General features: G+C 50.1%; 1 protein-coding gene across 1 annotated transcript in view; it reads right to left on the bottom strand.

The window, feature by feature from the left end:
- Window positions 1–16,571, bottom strand: part of cpeb3 (cytoplasmic polyadenylation element binding protein 3) — a 38,724-nt gene that overhangs the window by 13,709 nt on the left and 8,444 nt on the right. The window contains 6 exon segments of the mRNA XM_030379128.1: window positions 4,077–4,166; window positions 5,780–5,866; window positions 5,869–5,946; window positions 8,584–8,607; window positions 11,517–11,547; window positions 11,550–11,575. Of these exon segments, the coding sequence (XP_030234988.1) occupies window positions 4,077–4,166; window positions 5,780–5,866; window positions 5,869–5,946; window positions 8,584–8,607; window positions 11,517–11,547; window positions 11,550–11,575 (336 nt within the window).

The following is a 16,571-nucleotide window of genomic DNA, read 5'->3' on the forward strand; positions in this document are numbered from 1 at the left end:
CTCCCTGAGCGTTCGTCGGACTGTCAGTCGTCAGCTTTGGCTCCTTTCTCTCAACCTCTAGAATAACAATCTAGATAAGATAGCACAGTCCATTGGGAATCTACCAATCATTCTGCACACTTGAGTATCATTTGGGTTCAGCACTGCGCTTCTCTCTCTCTCTCTCTCTCTCTCTCTCTCTCTCTCTCTCTCTCTCTCTCTCTCTCTCTCTCTCTCTCTCTCTCTCTCTCTCTCTCTCTCTCTCTCTCTCTCTCTCTCTCTCTCTCTCTCTCTCTCTCTCTCAAATAAATAGCTGCAGCCATATAAAGAACAAAATGGCAGTGAAACAGCGCATAGCCTGCAAGAGAGAACAGTCTGTTCTGGGGCTGCAGAGAAGGGGGGAGGGAGAACGGGGGAGGGGGGGGGGAATAATACCATGTAGTTCCTAAATTAAAAAGGTACACAGATGAATTGAGGAAATGAAAAGAGGGAAAAGGGACAACACTGTCATCAGGCGACTGGTGCGGGAGGAGAAGGAGAGAGAAAAGAAGAAAATGGGGAATAGGGGGAGAAAGATGAAAGGAAAAGAGGGGGTGAGGAAGGGGGCGTTTGTACTTGTAGCACTAGGAGGTTGTACGGCCTAGCTAGCTAGCACACTGCGCTGACATTAAGGGGACGTAAGGGGACATTAAGGTTATGAGGGAGTCAGTGTTTAAAGCCACCGTTAACCTATTTAACACTTAAAGCATGTAGCATTACCCTTCTTCTTTCATATCTCAGGTTAGGATCAATCTTTTCATGGATGCAAATTTTCCTTGCCCATTTTCATACGCTTGTGATTTACGTACGCATTCCATTTCAAACTCTCAACGGTCTTTGTTGTACAAATCGAATATAAGGACAAAGTCACTTGCTTGTTATCCACAGCCTAGACATCAGCTACAATTAACCCTCGTTTCACACTAAATTTGACAGGCTCCTCCACCTATCACTGAGGTCTTTGACACTTACGATGCCACAGCATTTTTGAATAAACACTAAACTCATAAAAAGGAGAAACACGACCCAGAACGTTGATCGAGTGTTCCAGCAAGTCTGTCTCCCTGCGCACTGCAGAGCCTTACGTCGCCTCAGTGCGGGGGGAGGAGGAGGAGGAGGAGGAGGAGGGGGAGGAGGAGGAGGAGGAGGATGCGAGTGCAGACCTGCAGTGGCTCGTGCCTGAGACGCAGCAGGACGTTGTGGCTGCCCCAGCCGTCTGACAGGGAGAAGGGCGGACACAGGAAGGCCCACTAGCCTACCCACTAAGCCCCTAAGACAGGGGGAGACCAGCGACCGATGACTAACTAACAGTCTGCAATCATTCACCCTCCAGGGGTGTGTGAAGCGGTCTGGGGCGGGGGGGGGGGGCAGGGGCTGGGGGGGAGAGAATGTGTTGACCTCAGTGGTGGCAACACCTGTGGACAATTTAGGGTTGTTAACAACAAAGGCTCTCAGTCGCAAACCGTTAAGGTAGCCGGGAGGCTACCGCTATGACGCTAGGCGCTATGACGCTAGGCACTACCTGGGCTCCAGAATGCGCTGATGGAAACCGAGGGTGGTGGGCACGGGATTAACAAGGGTGGGTTCAACAGCCAGGGTGCCAAACTGCATTTAAAAACTCGTCGTTTAAGCACTGAAGCCACATACACGCCGCCACGTATAAAGTTGTTTTATTGTGAGGAAAATGGAGGAAGTTCAGTGGAGTCCAGCGACTTAATGATTCTGGTGTTACTGTTTACCACCAGTTCTGGCCGGCCTGACGAGAGCCACTCCAGTCCCTTGAAGAGGAGCTCCTGTGTGTGCAGCAGCCGTGCGCTGGCTACCACTCAGAGAGGAGTCCAGGGAAATCTTGTGAAACCAGATGTGACGAGACGCTAGTGACTTCACGAAACTGCTCTGGCTCTCTGCCTGAACTTCTGGCTCTTAAAATATAATTTACTGTTGGATACTAAGTTCAGAAAACATACCGAAATTAAATATATAAAGAAAAAACCTAATTGCGCTGCATTTTCATTGCAGGCTTAGAGACATTTAAAGTTTTAAGTACAACAGCGTAGAAGAAGCTCTGAGTCAGACACTTAAATCTGGCATGCACGCAAACAGGCAAATATTCAAAACATTTCATAGTCACCGTCAGATTAAAAATAAACACCAAAAATAAGAATAACTAAATAAGATACAGATGGGTAGGCGAGGGAGGACATTTGAGAGAGGGCGTCATGGATATAGATCTAGAGAGAGCGATGGGGGAGGGAGAGAGAGTGGGGGAGAGACAGAACAGACGCCAACAGTGGGCCGTGAAACGGTGATTTGGTACATGAACAAACACCTTGTCGCCGATGGCTTATATGATGAAGATGGAGGACGCTAGGGCACAGCGCAGACACGAGCATATGTTTAAACATGTCCCCCAGGGCATCATCAACCGGCGAGGTGGCGCGCGCACAGTGTGTGGTGTGTGTGTGTGTGTGTGTGTGTGTGTGTGTGTGTGTGTGTGTGTGTGTGTGTGTGTGTGTGTGTGTGTGTGTGTGTGTGTGTGAACGCACGTCCTCGGGCATGTGTAGTGTGTGAAATGAAATGAGCCGTTACTAATAATAACAATCTGAAGACTCCCCCTGGTTAGTTACACACTCGGAACACAAATTGGATTGAATGCTAAGACAACAAAGTGGAATGTAACCGTAGAAACGACCAAGACTCCGTCTTGTACCACTCACTTGGGGGGGGGGGACCTTGAGACACTCTGCACTAGCACTGCTGATGTTCCCATGCGGCAGACATATTAAACAGCCCGCCCGCCACCTTAGGCTTCTTCCCACTGATTGGGTGTCTGCTTCAGCCCCCTCTCGAGAACCCTGGCGTCGGCAGGAATAGCGCCCTAACATTTCAAGTTGAGTGCCTCCGGTGACGCTGGGATTGGCCGATGAGAGCAGGCGTCAGTGACTGCACACACAGTTGACTTTTCCCTTTCTTCAGCGAAAGGGCACAGACACACCGGGGCCGGCATGGCCGTCGACGCCAAACACAAGCACGCACCGGTCTGTCTGCAGCCGTGTGTTCACCGTGACACACTGTCGGGGCCGGGTCCATTCACAATGCTTCTTCTGACATGGACTTAAAAAGTAACGTCAATAAACTCAAACTGCCGAATGAAAGAATGGACATGCCATTGAATGAGGTGAAGGAGTGAACGGGGTTATGAGGATGAATGTAAACCGTTATCGGTTGCTAGCCCTCGTCTTGCTGTCAAAGCAGTGTCTCGGTCAGTCCAGGTCCCGCCTTAACCTTGGATTCGGACCCATAGCGTGACTCATCCCTCAGCAGAAAACCCCCGTCAGAGCTGTCCAGAGACACACAACCAGTGGCTGAACACGGAGGAGAGGGGGGGGGGACAACCGTCTTCCATCCGCTCAAGGTTAGAAGGACACTGTCATTTGAGACAAAGAGACACATGGGTGTGACGGCCACTTTAAGTGGAACCCATGTTACAAACCAAGGGAGAGTAGGGGAGGGAGCTGTCACGCATGTAGAGATGTGCACGGACATGCTCTCTCTCTCATTTGCCTGGGAGGATCCATGCCTCTTTATGAGTTGCTAGCTTGTAAAGCGGTGGATGCTAGAGGGGCCACAGCAAGAGTGACTACCAGTCACACACACTGCCCTCCGGTACCCTCAACCAGCACAACAACGTTCCCACACATCTTCAGTATCTTCACTGGTGTGTGTGTGTGTGTGCGTGTGCGTGTGCGTGTGTGTGTGCACGCACATGAGGTGTCGACACAGGGTTCCTTGGAATAACAAGACATCTGGTTCCAAGCCCAGCAGGAGTTACAAACTGTTGGTAACGTAACCTCTTCAGAAAACGTTGAGAGGGGTGGGAGGAAAAAAGACGATAGCCCGTCACAAAAACACAAAGTCACTGCCAATTGACCGGTGAAATCACCGAGTGGAAGGCTGTCTGAGGGGTTTCTAAAGCGTTTCAAAGACAGCTTCCCCCCGGCTGCTGCCCGTCTCTGGGCGGGGGATTGAGGGTTATGAATGTGTTGCGGGGCGCTCACCTTTCGGGGGAAAGTAGGATTTGCTCTCTGCTTTGTGGGGCCAGTCGACCACCAGGTGCCCGTAGCGACGGAAACTGTTTGTGATCTCATCTGAAGGGGGGAGAGAGGGAGGGGAGAGAGAGAGAGGGAGAGAGACCAAAATCATGTTGGAGCATTTGTCAACAATTACTTTGTTAGGCTTTAGTATCCCGAGCACCTGCGAGGCTGTGTCTATTTTTGCTTTGAATTGGAACACTGGCAACCGCACAATATCATTATTAATTATTATAGCCAATATCACTATCAATATGTTCATTCATTTTAGAAAAATAATCCAGTCTAATCTAGTAGTTAGTGTGCGTGTGTGTGCAGCATTTGGCTCCATAGAATAAAGAAAAATGCTAAAAAAAACATATGCAAGTCATTGTTAATTTTTTTGCTGGGATGAAAGCCAGCACTTATTCCAGAATTATTTATCCTTCTTTCCACCAAAGTGAAATACACCCAATGACCGATCAAATAACCCTGCCTAATCCCGCCCATTATGCTAGAGTTGGTACTGCATGTTTACCCTGGTTCTGCATGGTAATCATGGTTCTGCATATTTGTCCTGATTCTGCATGTTCAATGTAGCACGTGCATGGGAAGGTCCACATTCCTGACAGAGTCACTGTTACGGCATGGGAAGGTCCACATTCCATAACAGTGTGACTGTTACGGCATGGGAAGGTCCACATTCCTGACATTGTCACTGTTACGGCATGGGAAGGTCCACATCCCTAACAGTGTCACTGTTTCGACCGCCCTTGACTCATTATGCAACCAAGTTCTATATTATCATCCTTTAGAGAGACATAGTCCTCGGAAAGTTCCTACAATGAATAATAATAATAGCAATCATAAACTAAAAGACATTACACAAAGTAATTCAATAAATAACATCAGTTATTACAATTAGCCTCACTTCCTCTAAGTCAAACCACATGACACCTCTGAGCAGGCAGCCAATAAAAGGCCTCCGCTCACAAAAGCTAATAATTATGTTAAAAGAACTCCAGCCTCAACCCGCAGTGACAGGTTTGGCCACGTGCCCGCAGCCCGACAGCGCTGTAAGCTACTGTCTGTGGGCGGGGCTATGGTCTGTGGGCGGGGCTACGGTCTGTGGGCGGGGCAGGGCGGGGATGGAGAGAGTATTTAATTTATGAATACAGCTCAGCCCATTACCCGAAACCACAAGTGCACCAACCGGAAGTACCAGTACCATTCCCAGTACCAGTACCATTCCCAGTACCAGTACCATTACCATTCCCAGTACCAGTACCATTACCAGTACCATTCCCAGTACCAGTACCATTACCAGTACCATTCCCAGTACCAGTACCATTCCCAGTACCATTACAAGTATCATTACCAGTACAATTCCCAGTACCATTCCCAGTACCATTACCAGTACCATTCCCAGTACCAGTACCATTCCCAGTACCAGTACCAGTACCATTACCAGTACCAGTACCATTACCAGTACCATTACCAGTACCAGTACCAGTACCAGTACCATTACCAGTACCAGTACCATTACCAGTACCATTCCCAGTACCAGTACCATTACCAGTACCAGTACCAGTACCATTCCCAGTACCAGTACCATTACCAGTACCAGTACCCGTACCAGTACGGTGCTGGTGCCCAGCAGTGCTTGGCCCCACAGCACACCGGACACCCACCTTCGTCTATGTCGGGGGGAAGGCCTCCGACGAACACCTTCCTGGAGTAACGCTCCATCCGCTCCCCGTTCTGACAGCGCGTCGGGAGCTCAGGCCAGGGGTCAGTGAGGGGTCACCGTGGCCGTCGTCAAGGAAACCGTCCTCGAAGGGGAAAAGAGACGAGCGACCTGGGGAGGACAGAAAGAGAGATGAGACGAAGGAACAGAGACAACGCATAGACAGGGAGACGTAAGAAGAGACTGAGGAATAGAGGAATGAGACATAGGAGGAGAGGAATGAGACATAGGAGGAGAGGAATGAGACATAGGAGAAGAGGAATGAGACATAGGAGGAGAGGAATGAGACATAGGAGGAGAGGAATGAGACATAGGAGGAGAGGAATGACACATAGGAGGAGAGGAATGAGACATAGGAGAAGAGGAATGAGACATAGGAGGAGAGGAATGAGACATAGGAGGAGAGGAATGAGACATAGGAGGAGAGGAATGAGACATAGGAGGAGAGGAATGACACATAGGAGGAGAGGAATGAGACATAGGAGAAGAGGAATGAGACATAGGAGGAGAGGAATGAGACATAGGAGGGGAGGAATGAGACATAGGAGAAGAGGAATGAGACATAGGAGGAGAGGAATGAGACATAGGAGGAGAGGAATGAGACATAGGAGGAGAGGAATGAGACATAGGAGGAGAGGAATGAGACGTAGGAGAGGAATGAGACATAGGAGGAGAGGAATGAGACATAGGAAAAGAGGAATGAGACATAGGAGGAGAGGAATGAGACATAGGAGGAGAGGAATGAGACATAGGGTGGAGAGGAATGAGACATAGGAGGAGAGGAATGAGACATAGGAGGAGAAGGAATGAGACATAGGCAGGAGAGGGAATGAGACATAGGAGGAGAGATTATACGTAGGGGGAGAGATGAGGCATAGGAAGAGGGAGAAGAGGGGTGAACGGGTGCAAAGGGAGAAAGTGTAAGAGAGGAGGAGGGGGGGGGGGTGTACGGGAAGAGTTAAGTCAATACTAAAGTCCTCAGTTATCTCCATTAGGAACAAACACACAGCTCACTTAAAGCCCGGCCCAGTCATTTCCACCTCCTCAAATATTGACCGTGCCTCTATAGTTGTTAGGTAGTGGTCATAAAATAGGAGATTATTTTAAGTCCAAAAATGAGTGGCAGGAAGGAATCATGTTCCTTAATGTTACTTTGTTAATCAGGGTCTTGTTGTAACTGGAAGAGGGCTTTAAATAAGAACAAAATTCATCGTGCTCAAGAGCAATCTGTTTTCAACAGATGGAAATTGTGGTTTGCCCATTCTGACTTTCAAATCACATACACATTATTTGTGCTTGTTTTACATCTTGATTAACACATTAAAAGGTCAAAATGCATGTGACACAACCTGATTAACAATGGCAGGTCACATTTTTCAGTGAAATATCCACCCTGATTGTTTACCAATCAGGACATTGATTGGTTACCAATGCAGATACTGCTAACAATGAACTATGAATTACAATAAAAACATAAAATGTTCCAATCTCCCAGAATCGATAGTGGAATCAATTGTTGTCAATTGATTGTCCATCGATTCCTGATCTCACGATCAAGACAACCTTGATGTCTTAATCAAAGGCTTTATCGTGCTGTGATAAAATGTCCACAGCTCGAAGGTCAAAGGTTATAGGATGCAATAGGCCTCTCATTGGGATGCATCAGACGTGCCGACTCTCTTAACCCAAATCCGCAAAACTGAGCAGCTGTCGCCCGCTCTCCCAGGTTAGGATCTGATATTGTCAGGTCCTAACTTTGATTCTTAGAAAACTAGCAAAAGAGTGTGAGTTTGCCATTCGACATATCAGTAGATTACGACGATTAAAATACCTCAAGATCAATTAAGATTCCCGGCACATTCAGTCTAAATTACTATTATTCTAAAAAGAATTAACATTGCAATGCAAATCCACACCTTCAAAAATCCATTTTCCCCCCATACCTAATGTTCAGTACATATCCAACGCTAGCTTTCTGAAGCTTATGCACATTATCTTGGTAGCGATAATGTAGCATTCATGGGCTAAAATGACACACAGCCCGGATATCTTTCAGCTGAAGAAATCCATGATTAGTTAAGATCACTCCAACGCCACACCACTGTCTTAAGTCCACACCACACATATTTGACCTTAAGTATATGGATCACGTTCAAATTGACTTTCATAGAGAGTTAATTTTGTATCAGCTGATAGCAGATGAGCAATAAATTGTTCCATAAAACAGTTTTTATGGTAGGTTAGGTTGGTTTTGTCTTGGGTGTCTTTCAGCATCAAGGACGCCAGAGAAGGAACATGCATTATCAGGAATATTCAAATCATTTTACAATTAATATGTGACCATCTCCGATTTGTGCCTAGCATGAGAGGTTGATGGAAGATTCTGACATTCACGTTTCAAAAGAGAATCACAGGGTAAGGGCTGATTCACAGGAGAGGATATTCAATTAACAGATCGTCTTTTTTGGGATGCATTTCACCATCAGGCAATCTGAAGCGCATTCAAATTGTAATCAGCCATCTCCAGGGGCCCATCGGCGCATCTCGACCGGATGCAGACAGACGGAGACAAGTGGGTTCCCCCCCCCCCCCCCCCCCCCCCCCCCCCCCCCCCCCCCCTCCCAATCAATCATAGCAGAACAGCGAGGTGCCCCTGGAGCTGGCGATTGAGCTCATGCCCCCCCGGACCCCAGAGACCAGACCCCCGCCCCCCCCCCCCCCCCCAGGGGGTCGGTGCCCACACTTTACCTCTTCTGCGGCCATAACTCCTGGCTGCTTTGGTTTCAGCAGGGGGGGGGAGAGAGTAGAGGGGGGGGGAGAGAGTTGAGGGGGAGTGAGAGGGAGGGAAGGGGGGGGGGGGGGGGGGGCGTAGGGTAGGGAAGAGAAGAAAGAGACACACAGACATGGGTTTCGTCGTAATTCATATCGTAAAAACACAACCCCCACGAGAACATGGACCCTAGCAACGTGAGCATCCAAGGCAACGCTGACACCTCATAAGGGCTTAGCACCTTTGGTTTAACGGCACCGAGTATTAGGACCCCCCCGTGTCCCCGTCGCGGTGATGGCACCGCTTGTGGCCCCTGTTCAGCGCATCACAGGGGCCGCACGGAGAGAGAGAGATAGAGCATGAAGCGACACACACAAGGCCAAAGGCAGAGAGGGACAGTGCTGGAGAGAGAGAGGGTGAGAGAGAGAGCGGAAAGGTTTCCAGGCACGTACGTGGGCCGGATATATTTGGGGAACATGACGCGGTTGGCCATCGCATACCCCCGGGATCATAATGGCCGTAAACAATCTGGAAATGTGTGGCGCGCGTGCCGAGCCAGTGGGCGCATTCCCGATTAGGGCGGGCTAGGGGAGGCCGGCCTGCGGCGGGGTTTAGCCATTATCACGGCCCCCGGTGGAACATTAGGTGTGGGGCTCTGTGGTCGGCGAGGGCCGGCCCGGGCCGGGTGGGAACCACAATGTTGTCCTGTGGCGTGCGTTAACGGCAGGGACGTGGGGAGGCGAGGGCTAGCAGCTCAGAGGGTGGTGGTTTAGTCACCACCCTTATCTCCTGTAGGGCCATGGAAAAACAATCACCGATAACAAAAGTCTCGTTGCCCAACTTTATTGAGTCCACGATCCGCACGATAAGCACGATTTCAGAGCCCTCCAGCTCCTTAACTTTTCTCAAGACCCTTTCCCTCCTGGTTTATTAAATTGCCTGGACATTTTTCCCCACGTATCTAAAAGGCTATAGGGTAAGCCCTCTTTCTGGGAATTGTACGTAACATATTGTTTCAAGGGGGTCTGTATCTCTTCTCCCCCCTCAGAATCGGCCGGAGTCTTGCTGTGACTTCAATTGGAACCAGGCAAACAGACAGAATGAAGTCTGGGCGGTGTGATCAGAACAAACAGTGGAGGAGCGCAGCCCACTGTGCCTGCGTTAGGAGCCGGGGGGATCATGAGCTACGAGGGACTCACTGGTAATAACACACTGACCCAAACCCCTTTTCTATCGCTCCTCGAACTCATCAACCCCGCAACAAACGCTCCTTTCTTCAAAGAGTAAAAAATAGATGTTTATAGATAGTGGACCGGGTCATTGAGGCCGATCCATTGTTGGGCTCCCCAGGTCGGCCTCTCATAAAGGGGGAGATCTCCGCAGTGGAAAGCCCTCAACTCTGGCTTAACCTCCTCTAAAGCCATCGCAGGCCCTCTGCAGGGTAGGAGCGGGCCGTCTGCCATGAAGCCCAGCTAACCCCGCCACGGACAAAGGCTCCTAGCAACTGGGTGAGGAGGAGGAGGAGAAGGAGGAGGAGGAGGAGGAGGAAGAGCGGGGCTGGGAGGGGGGGGGGGGGGGGGGGGCGATGGAGGAGTCCAGTGTTGGGAGAACGAGTCCAGGCTCCGTGGTGTGCAACAATACGTCTTCGGGAGGGAGGGAGGGAGGGAGGGAGGGAACGAGCAGGGTAGCCAGGCAGCGAGTCTGACTTTGAACTAGAGCTTGCGAGGGAGAGATCCAAATAGACACCGACTGGAGCACGGCTCGGGGGAGCGGGGGATGATGACAGGGGGGTCTGCAGCTCTGCTCAGCTTCAGCCTCCACCACAAGTGGAGGCTGAAGCTGAGAGTGTGTGTGTGTGTGTGTGTGTGTGTGTGTGTGTGTGTGTGTGTGTAATTGTGTAAGTGTGTGTGTGTAATTGTGAAAGTGTGTGTGTGTAATTGTGTAAGTGTGTGTGTGTGTCTGTGTGTGTAATAGTGTAAGTGTGTGTGTGTGTGTGTGTGTCTGTGTGTGTGTGTGTGTAATTGTGTGTGTGTGTGTGTAATTGTGTAAGTGTGTGTATGTGTGTGTAATTGTGTAATTGTGTGTGTGTGTGTCATTGTGTAAGTGTGTGTGTGTGTGTGTGTAATTGTGTAAGTGTGTGTGTGTGTGTGTGTGTGTGTGTGTGTGTGTGTGTCTGTGTGTGTGGTATTCTTTTGGCAACAAAAAGAAAAGCATTTTATTCCAGCACGCAGATGTTTTTTTCCGATCTATAAAGAAGAACCAAAACAGCCGAGCTCGGGGGCCCCTCCGGACACAATGAGTGCCAGCGGCTGATACCGCTTGCCCCTGATTGGTCGGAAAAACTGTAGCAGGTGATGTCACTCGACGCACATTAAGCCCCAGCGATTCCAACGACGCGGCGAGGACTGTCTTTGGTGTTTGGTTAACCTTAAAGCCCGTCCCGGGCCGACGTGGTGCGATGAGAACAGATAGAGACACGGGCACGGAGCACTCCGAGGTCAGGGCTCTGAGCGCGTCACACGCTCGCTGACAGCAGACAGCGGGGGGGGAAGAGGAGATCTCTGACGAGCTTCTAGGAAGCCCAGCTGGGACTTTGGAGATAAGGTCAGCCAGAGTGTTCATCTGCCAGGAGGGTCTGGTGTCCTAAGATGGCGGGGCGGGGCGGGGTGTATGCGTGTGGGGGGGGGGGTGGAGGGGAAGCTTGCCAGTCTGAGGGGGGGGGGGCACCCCAAGACTTATCTCCTCGCAGAGAAGGCCAGCCGTGGAACGCAAGACGCATGGCATCCCACGCTGACGCCTGCTGCCTCTGAGACGGATATCTTTCAACGCGATCAGCAGTCGGGGAACCTTTAATCCGTCAAAGCAACCGATTGTGTGCGAATGACTGCGTTACATGGAGCCGGGACATTACTGTTCAACGGCATAATGTGGGTCGGCCCCGGGGGTGGTGGAAATTGAGGCCCATTCGTCCTGCGGAGAGAAAAAATATGACAACGTAAGGTTCCATAAGCGGCGGACACGCATACGATCTGATTTATAAACACAATTTAACAACAACTTTTTTTTTTTCTGTGGCCCATTCTAGTGCACGCCATGAAAAAACGAGAGTTTGGCCATGTCGTGAATACACATCGTTTACATTGTAAACGGGAATCAAATTAAGTGGATGTGAGGAGAAAAAAAAAATAGGATGAAACAGGCAATTCATTCTCTTTTCACAAGTCCTGTACACACATATGCGCAAACAATGCCGGCCATAGTGCCGGTGGATTTGACAAAGCGTGCAGGCTTCCCTGGTGACAATGCTCACGCAACAAAGGTCAGTCTGTCACGATGCTTTATCGAGAGGGAGGGGGGGTCTACGGTTATATGAGGGTACATGTTGGTTTGGTTTGGCGTTTGGTGATTTCGGAAATTCTGAAGCTCCGCACGCAGAGTGACCCCACACTGCGCGTCCAACCCGATGCCGCGGCGAGGCGGGGGGGGGCTGTCGACGCCACAGACCCTGCGTGCACCGGGCCGCGCACCTGATCGGGGCGGCTGGAAACCCGCTGAATCCAAACACCTACCCAGGCAGCTCTTTTAAACAACGCACGCAGGTTCTTCTTGAACCACTCGTGGGTCCACCAACAACAATCCATTATGCCGGAATGGACCGGGTCATGTTTCTTAATAAATGAGTGTTTGAACTCTGCATGTTGAAACCATTATTGTCGTTTCTCGACTGAATAAAATATTAAAACTATGTTTCCTAGCGCGGGGGGGGGGGGTGGTTAATGCGTTTTGAACAAAGTGAAGAGATCATCAAATGGTGGTCAGACAGAATTAATAACTTTTTATTGCAGCTTGTGTAAATGTAATGTATTTGCAGCGCATGTTTAAATATTAACATGTTCCAGCTCAATATTTAAACAAAGCAAAAGAGCAGGAAAGAAGAAGCAGTGAGGACCTGGAAACCCATATTTGGGCAGAAAACGTGCATCAGACTCAGGTGGTCTATTCTTAGGGTTGCACGCGAGAGGCCTGCCCGTTGCAAAGCTTCGTAACACGAAGGTCTGAAAAAAACTCCAAGTCACGGTGCAACGATCAACTGTCTTTCTCCGTGTTCCGGGACTGGCAGCGCTGGAGTCTGTCTGTGGGTGGGGGTGGGGGGGGGGGTGGCCCAGCTCAGAGCTTAACAGATGTGGATTTCCTCACTCCCCAATTGCTGCTGATAATCCGAGGTTGGGGTGGGGCTAATGGGGGACTGTAACACACATGCATAAACACCGTGCAGTGGGACATGCACGCTGCGTTGGGGCTGCGGTCCTGCTGTTTGGGCCGGGGTTAAGGTCTTCATTTCCCACGGGAAATGAAGACCTTTCTCCAATCATCAACTCTTTTTCCTGCACTTTTACGACTTTAACCTCTAAGCACATCCTCGGGTTAAAGACTCACATGATTCGACATCAAATGTGGTCGCGAGGGAAGTTTTCGCACAATGCACCGTTTGAATCCCTAAGGCGTTTTGTGACATCACGGTCAAAAGACTTAACTTCCTTTTTCCCTTTCAACCAGCGGTGAAAGCGGCGGGGGACGATTACAGAGAGCTTTGATCCACACCTTCCTCTTCCTCTAAATCAGCGGTTCTGGTGACAGAGGGGGGGGCAGTTGTCCATTGCTCATCCCTGAAAATAGCTCAGCTCCCCCCCTCCACTCCCGTTCCTCCTGGTGTTGAGTGGCCGTCTCCCAGGGGCCACGCGCCGCTGGCTAGCGCTGGTTGACATTCCCTCCAGCGAGCAGCGAGGTTTCCCCTGACTCGTGGCGGCTGGGCCCGGGCCTGGGGCCGAGCCAGGGCCAACTCCCTGTGCATGCACGCCTGAGATCCAAGACCGGACCCTGACCTTACGGTGACCGTCTCCGTTGGCACAGGGTGCGCTAACAAAACTGAGGTCCTCCAAGCCGCTTGTCACTCTGGCTGCAATCTTTGTTTTCTGGTCCAGAATTTGATGCTATGAAGTAATTGTCTGATATTAATAACATTACATATTATCAATGGTAATATCTCAGCCATCGAGGCATTCATCTCAACGTTGCAGCACATTTCTCAAAAGACTTATCGCATGGCGCTGAGACTGCTCGATTCTGGCCTCCCCGAGTTTCTGCAAAAAACGACATCCAGCACCGAGTTAACAGGCCCCTCCGGGCAAGAGAACATCCTGCCTTCGCCTTACTGCTTAAAGACACATCCATGCCCTGCGACTCGCGTGACGCGTCTTAAAAATGCTGGTTGGCCGTGGTTGGTGCAGGCTAACGTGTTAAAAGAACCAGAAGGCCTCCAACACTGGATGAGGCCTTGGGCATTATTATCATATGGCGGGCGGCTGTCCCGCACCTGAAGCCCCTGCCCGCCGGGCAAAGGCCCTGCTTGGCTCCCCCCTTGGTTCCCCGTTGCAGTGTGTAGTCTAGTAAAAAACCCTCCCCCACCGGATACCCGCCGCTGAGTAGAAGGCCACAGCTGAAGTTATGACAGAGGAGCTTACATGTGCCAACACATAGATAGTAACCTAATCAAACAATCAATCAATGAATCAATCAATCAATCAAGGGAGTGGCAGGCCGCTTCAAAGCACACAATGGCTGGCTGGTGTCTAACATGATTAATAAGCGGCACTTTGGTAAAAAGGTTACTCAGAGATGAGTGATTCTTAATTGAAGAGCCCAGAGCAGGATCAGTGGCGTGCGCTTTATGCAAAGCCGACGCACGGCTGAGTGGGCAGCGGCGGCCTGCTCCAAAACCTGCTCCGTGGCAGGGCCGGTGTGCCCCCCCCCTGTCAGCATGGCCTACTTTCCCCTCTCTATCCCTTTATGCAAAGTTCTCCCAGAGGAGGGGGGGCGGGGGATGGGGGGATGTGGGTGGGGGGGGGGGGCAGGGATGGGGCCCACCATAGTAAGGGTTTGGGTGGTCAGCCCCCCCTGGGGAAAAAGTTTGTTGGAAATATCTAGGCCAGAAAAGGCCCAAAGATATATGAAATCCAGCTAAAAGGATTGGGGCCCGGACTTGTGAAACCAGAGTACATATTGTATAATACCACAGCACAATTCAATCGTCTGCCTTAATCTTAACAGAGAACAAATCTCTGTCAAATCTCTGGAGGTCAGACCATTTCCCACGGCAACCCAAAACACTGTAGAGACGATGACGGTAAGAATAAGAAGGCCTAGATCCAAGCCCTCGGTGTACTGTGCTGTCTAGGCTTTCGTTACAACCCCACCATGGGTTAGTACATTTGTTTTGAGTTACATTTCAAATGCTTCTGAGGAAAAGATACAAACATCGAGAGAGGGAACAAGTCCAGACTTGTTTCGTTTTGTTTTTTTCACGCGTGGCCGTCTGGATTAGCTCATTCGGGCTTGCAGCGCCACTCGTGGAGTTTCCACCATAACAAAACGCAGCACAGCTCTACTGTGCAGCGTGTGCGGACAGAAGTTCACCTTTAACCACCGACAACCACGCAGCCCCCGCCCTTTGTCAAAACCGGAGCACCGTGGCACTGTCAATGATCCTCTGAGACGCCGTTAGCGGCACACGTCTTAAAGGGCACAGGTTGGGGTGGAGGGGGGAGGGTCAAGTCCAGTCCATCGGCTACGGCTTTAGATCCAGCCAGCTGTCAGGAGCCAAATGACCCGTCACCCCTTGCCAAGTGGCTGTGACCCCTCATTGACCCGGGTGAGAAAGCGAGAGTTGTCATGGACCAATGTCCCCTTTCTACTTAATGTATACACTGTGTGCTATGAGAGAAGCTATGAGTGATAAGCTGGAATGCGGTCGTGGACAGGTTCAGCCCAAACCCAGATACCCAACGGAAACCAGTTAATTACATAATCCCAGATCCTCTTTAAATATTCAACAGTTTTGAGAAGAAACTTGGACAAGCAGGTCTTGCCAGTTTTGACACACTCATGCCCAATCACGCGGTGTTCCTCATAATCCTCGACCTGTGCTGCGCTTGCATTTCTTGCCCTCCCCGCAGATAAAAGGCCTGCTGCTCAACCCCTTATCCACTGACCGATGCTCCTGTCGCCAGGGTTGCGTAGGCAAACAACCGAATGGCAGTTTGTCATCCCACGACTACTAAAGTCCACTGACCTGAAGACTCCAATGACGTGTCCAATAATATTATGCTTCTTGCAGGCAGTAAACCTACATTCACCGCTGCTTCTCCCTTTTCGTGACACCTCTCTAGACAAGCAAGTCACAATGAAAGACCCCTGTGTGATACTTCAACTCATTAACCCCCTTTTAAAAACGTTTCTGCAGAAAGAGCAAACTCATTTCGTCAACGGTTCTACAATGGAGGTTGATTACGGTATGACTTGAGCCGTTTCAACCCTGTCAAGCGTATAATAGCTAATAAAGTTATAATAGATAATGACAATGCAAACTATAACAGACACTTTTATTAGGATCGTATAATTACACTACAGAAGGTGTGTGTTTGTGTGCGAGAGTGCTTTTTGAGATACTTGGCACATTTTCTTTAAGGGAGGCAGGGGTTTTGTACACGGGATCCAAATGAGGGTTTATGTTTACCTAATGAGTGAATGAATACTATGCCGTGCATGTTTAGTAGTGAGGTGGCTCCCGCCCAATGTATAGGATAGGAGTGGTGGCCTGTACAGGAAATGATCATCGCATGCTTGTCACCAAGGCAACGGTTGGCAGAGCGCGAGCGGCACACTACAGAGTGTGTGTGTGTGTGTGTGTGTGTGTGTGTGTGTGTGTGTGTGTGTGTGTGTGTGTGTGTGTGTGTGTGTGTGTGTGTGTGTGTGTGTGTGTGTGTGTTAGGACTGTGACTGGTGGTGCCGGCGATTTGGTGGATGAGGGGTGGTGCCAACGCATTAGCTCAACTGACCCAGTTCAAGGACCGTAATGTGTGTGTGTGTGTGTGTGTGTTGTGTGTGTGTGTGTGTGTGTGTGTGTGTG

This window comes from Gadus morhua, chromosome 15 (genome assembly GCF_902167405.1).
Source record: "Gadus morhua chromosome 15, gadMor3.0, whole genome shotgun sequence".
In the NCBI taxonomy this organism is placed as follows: domain Eukaryota; kingdom Metazoa; phylum Chordata; class Actinopteri; order Gadiformes; family Gadidae; genus Gadus; species Gadus morhua.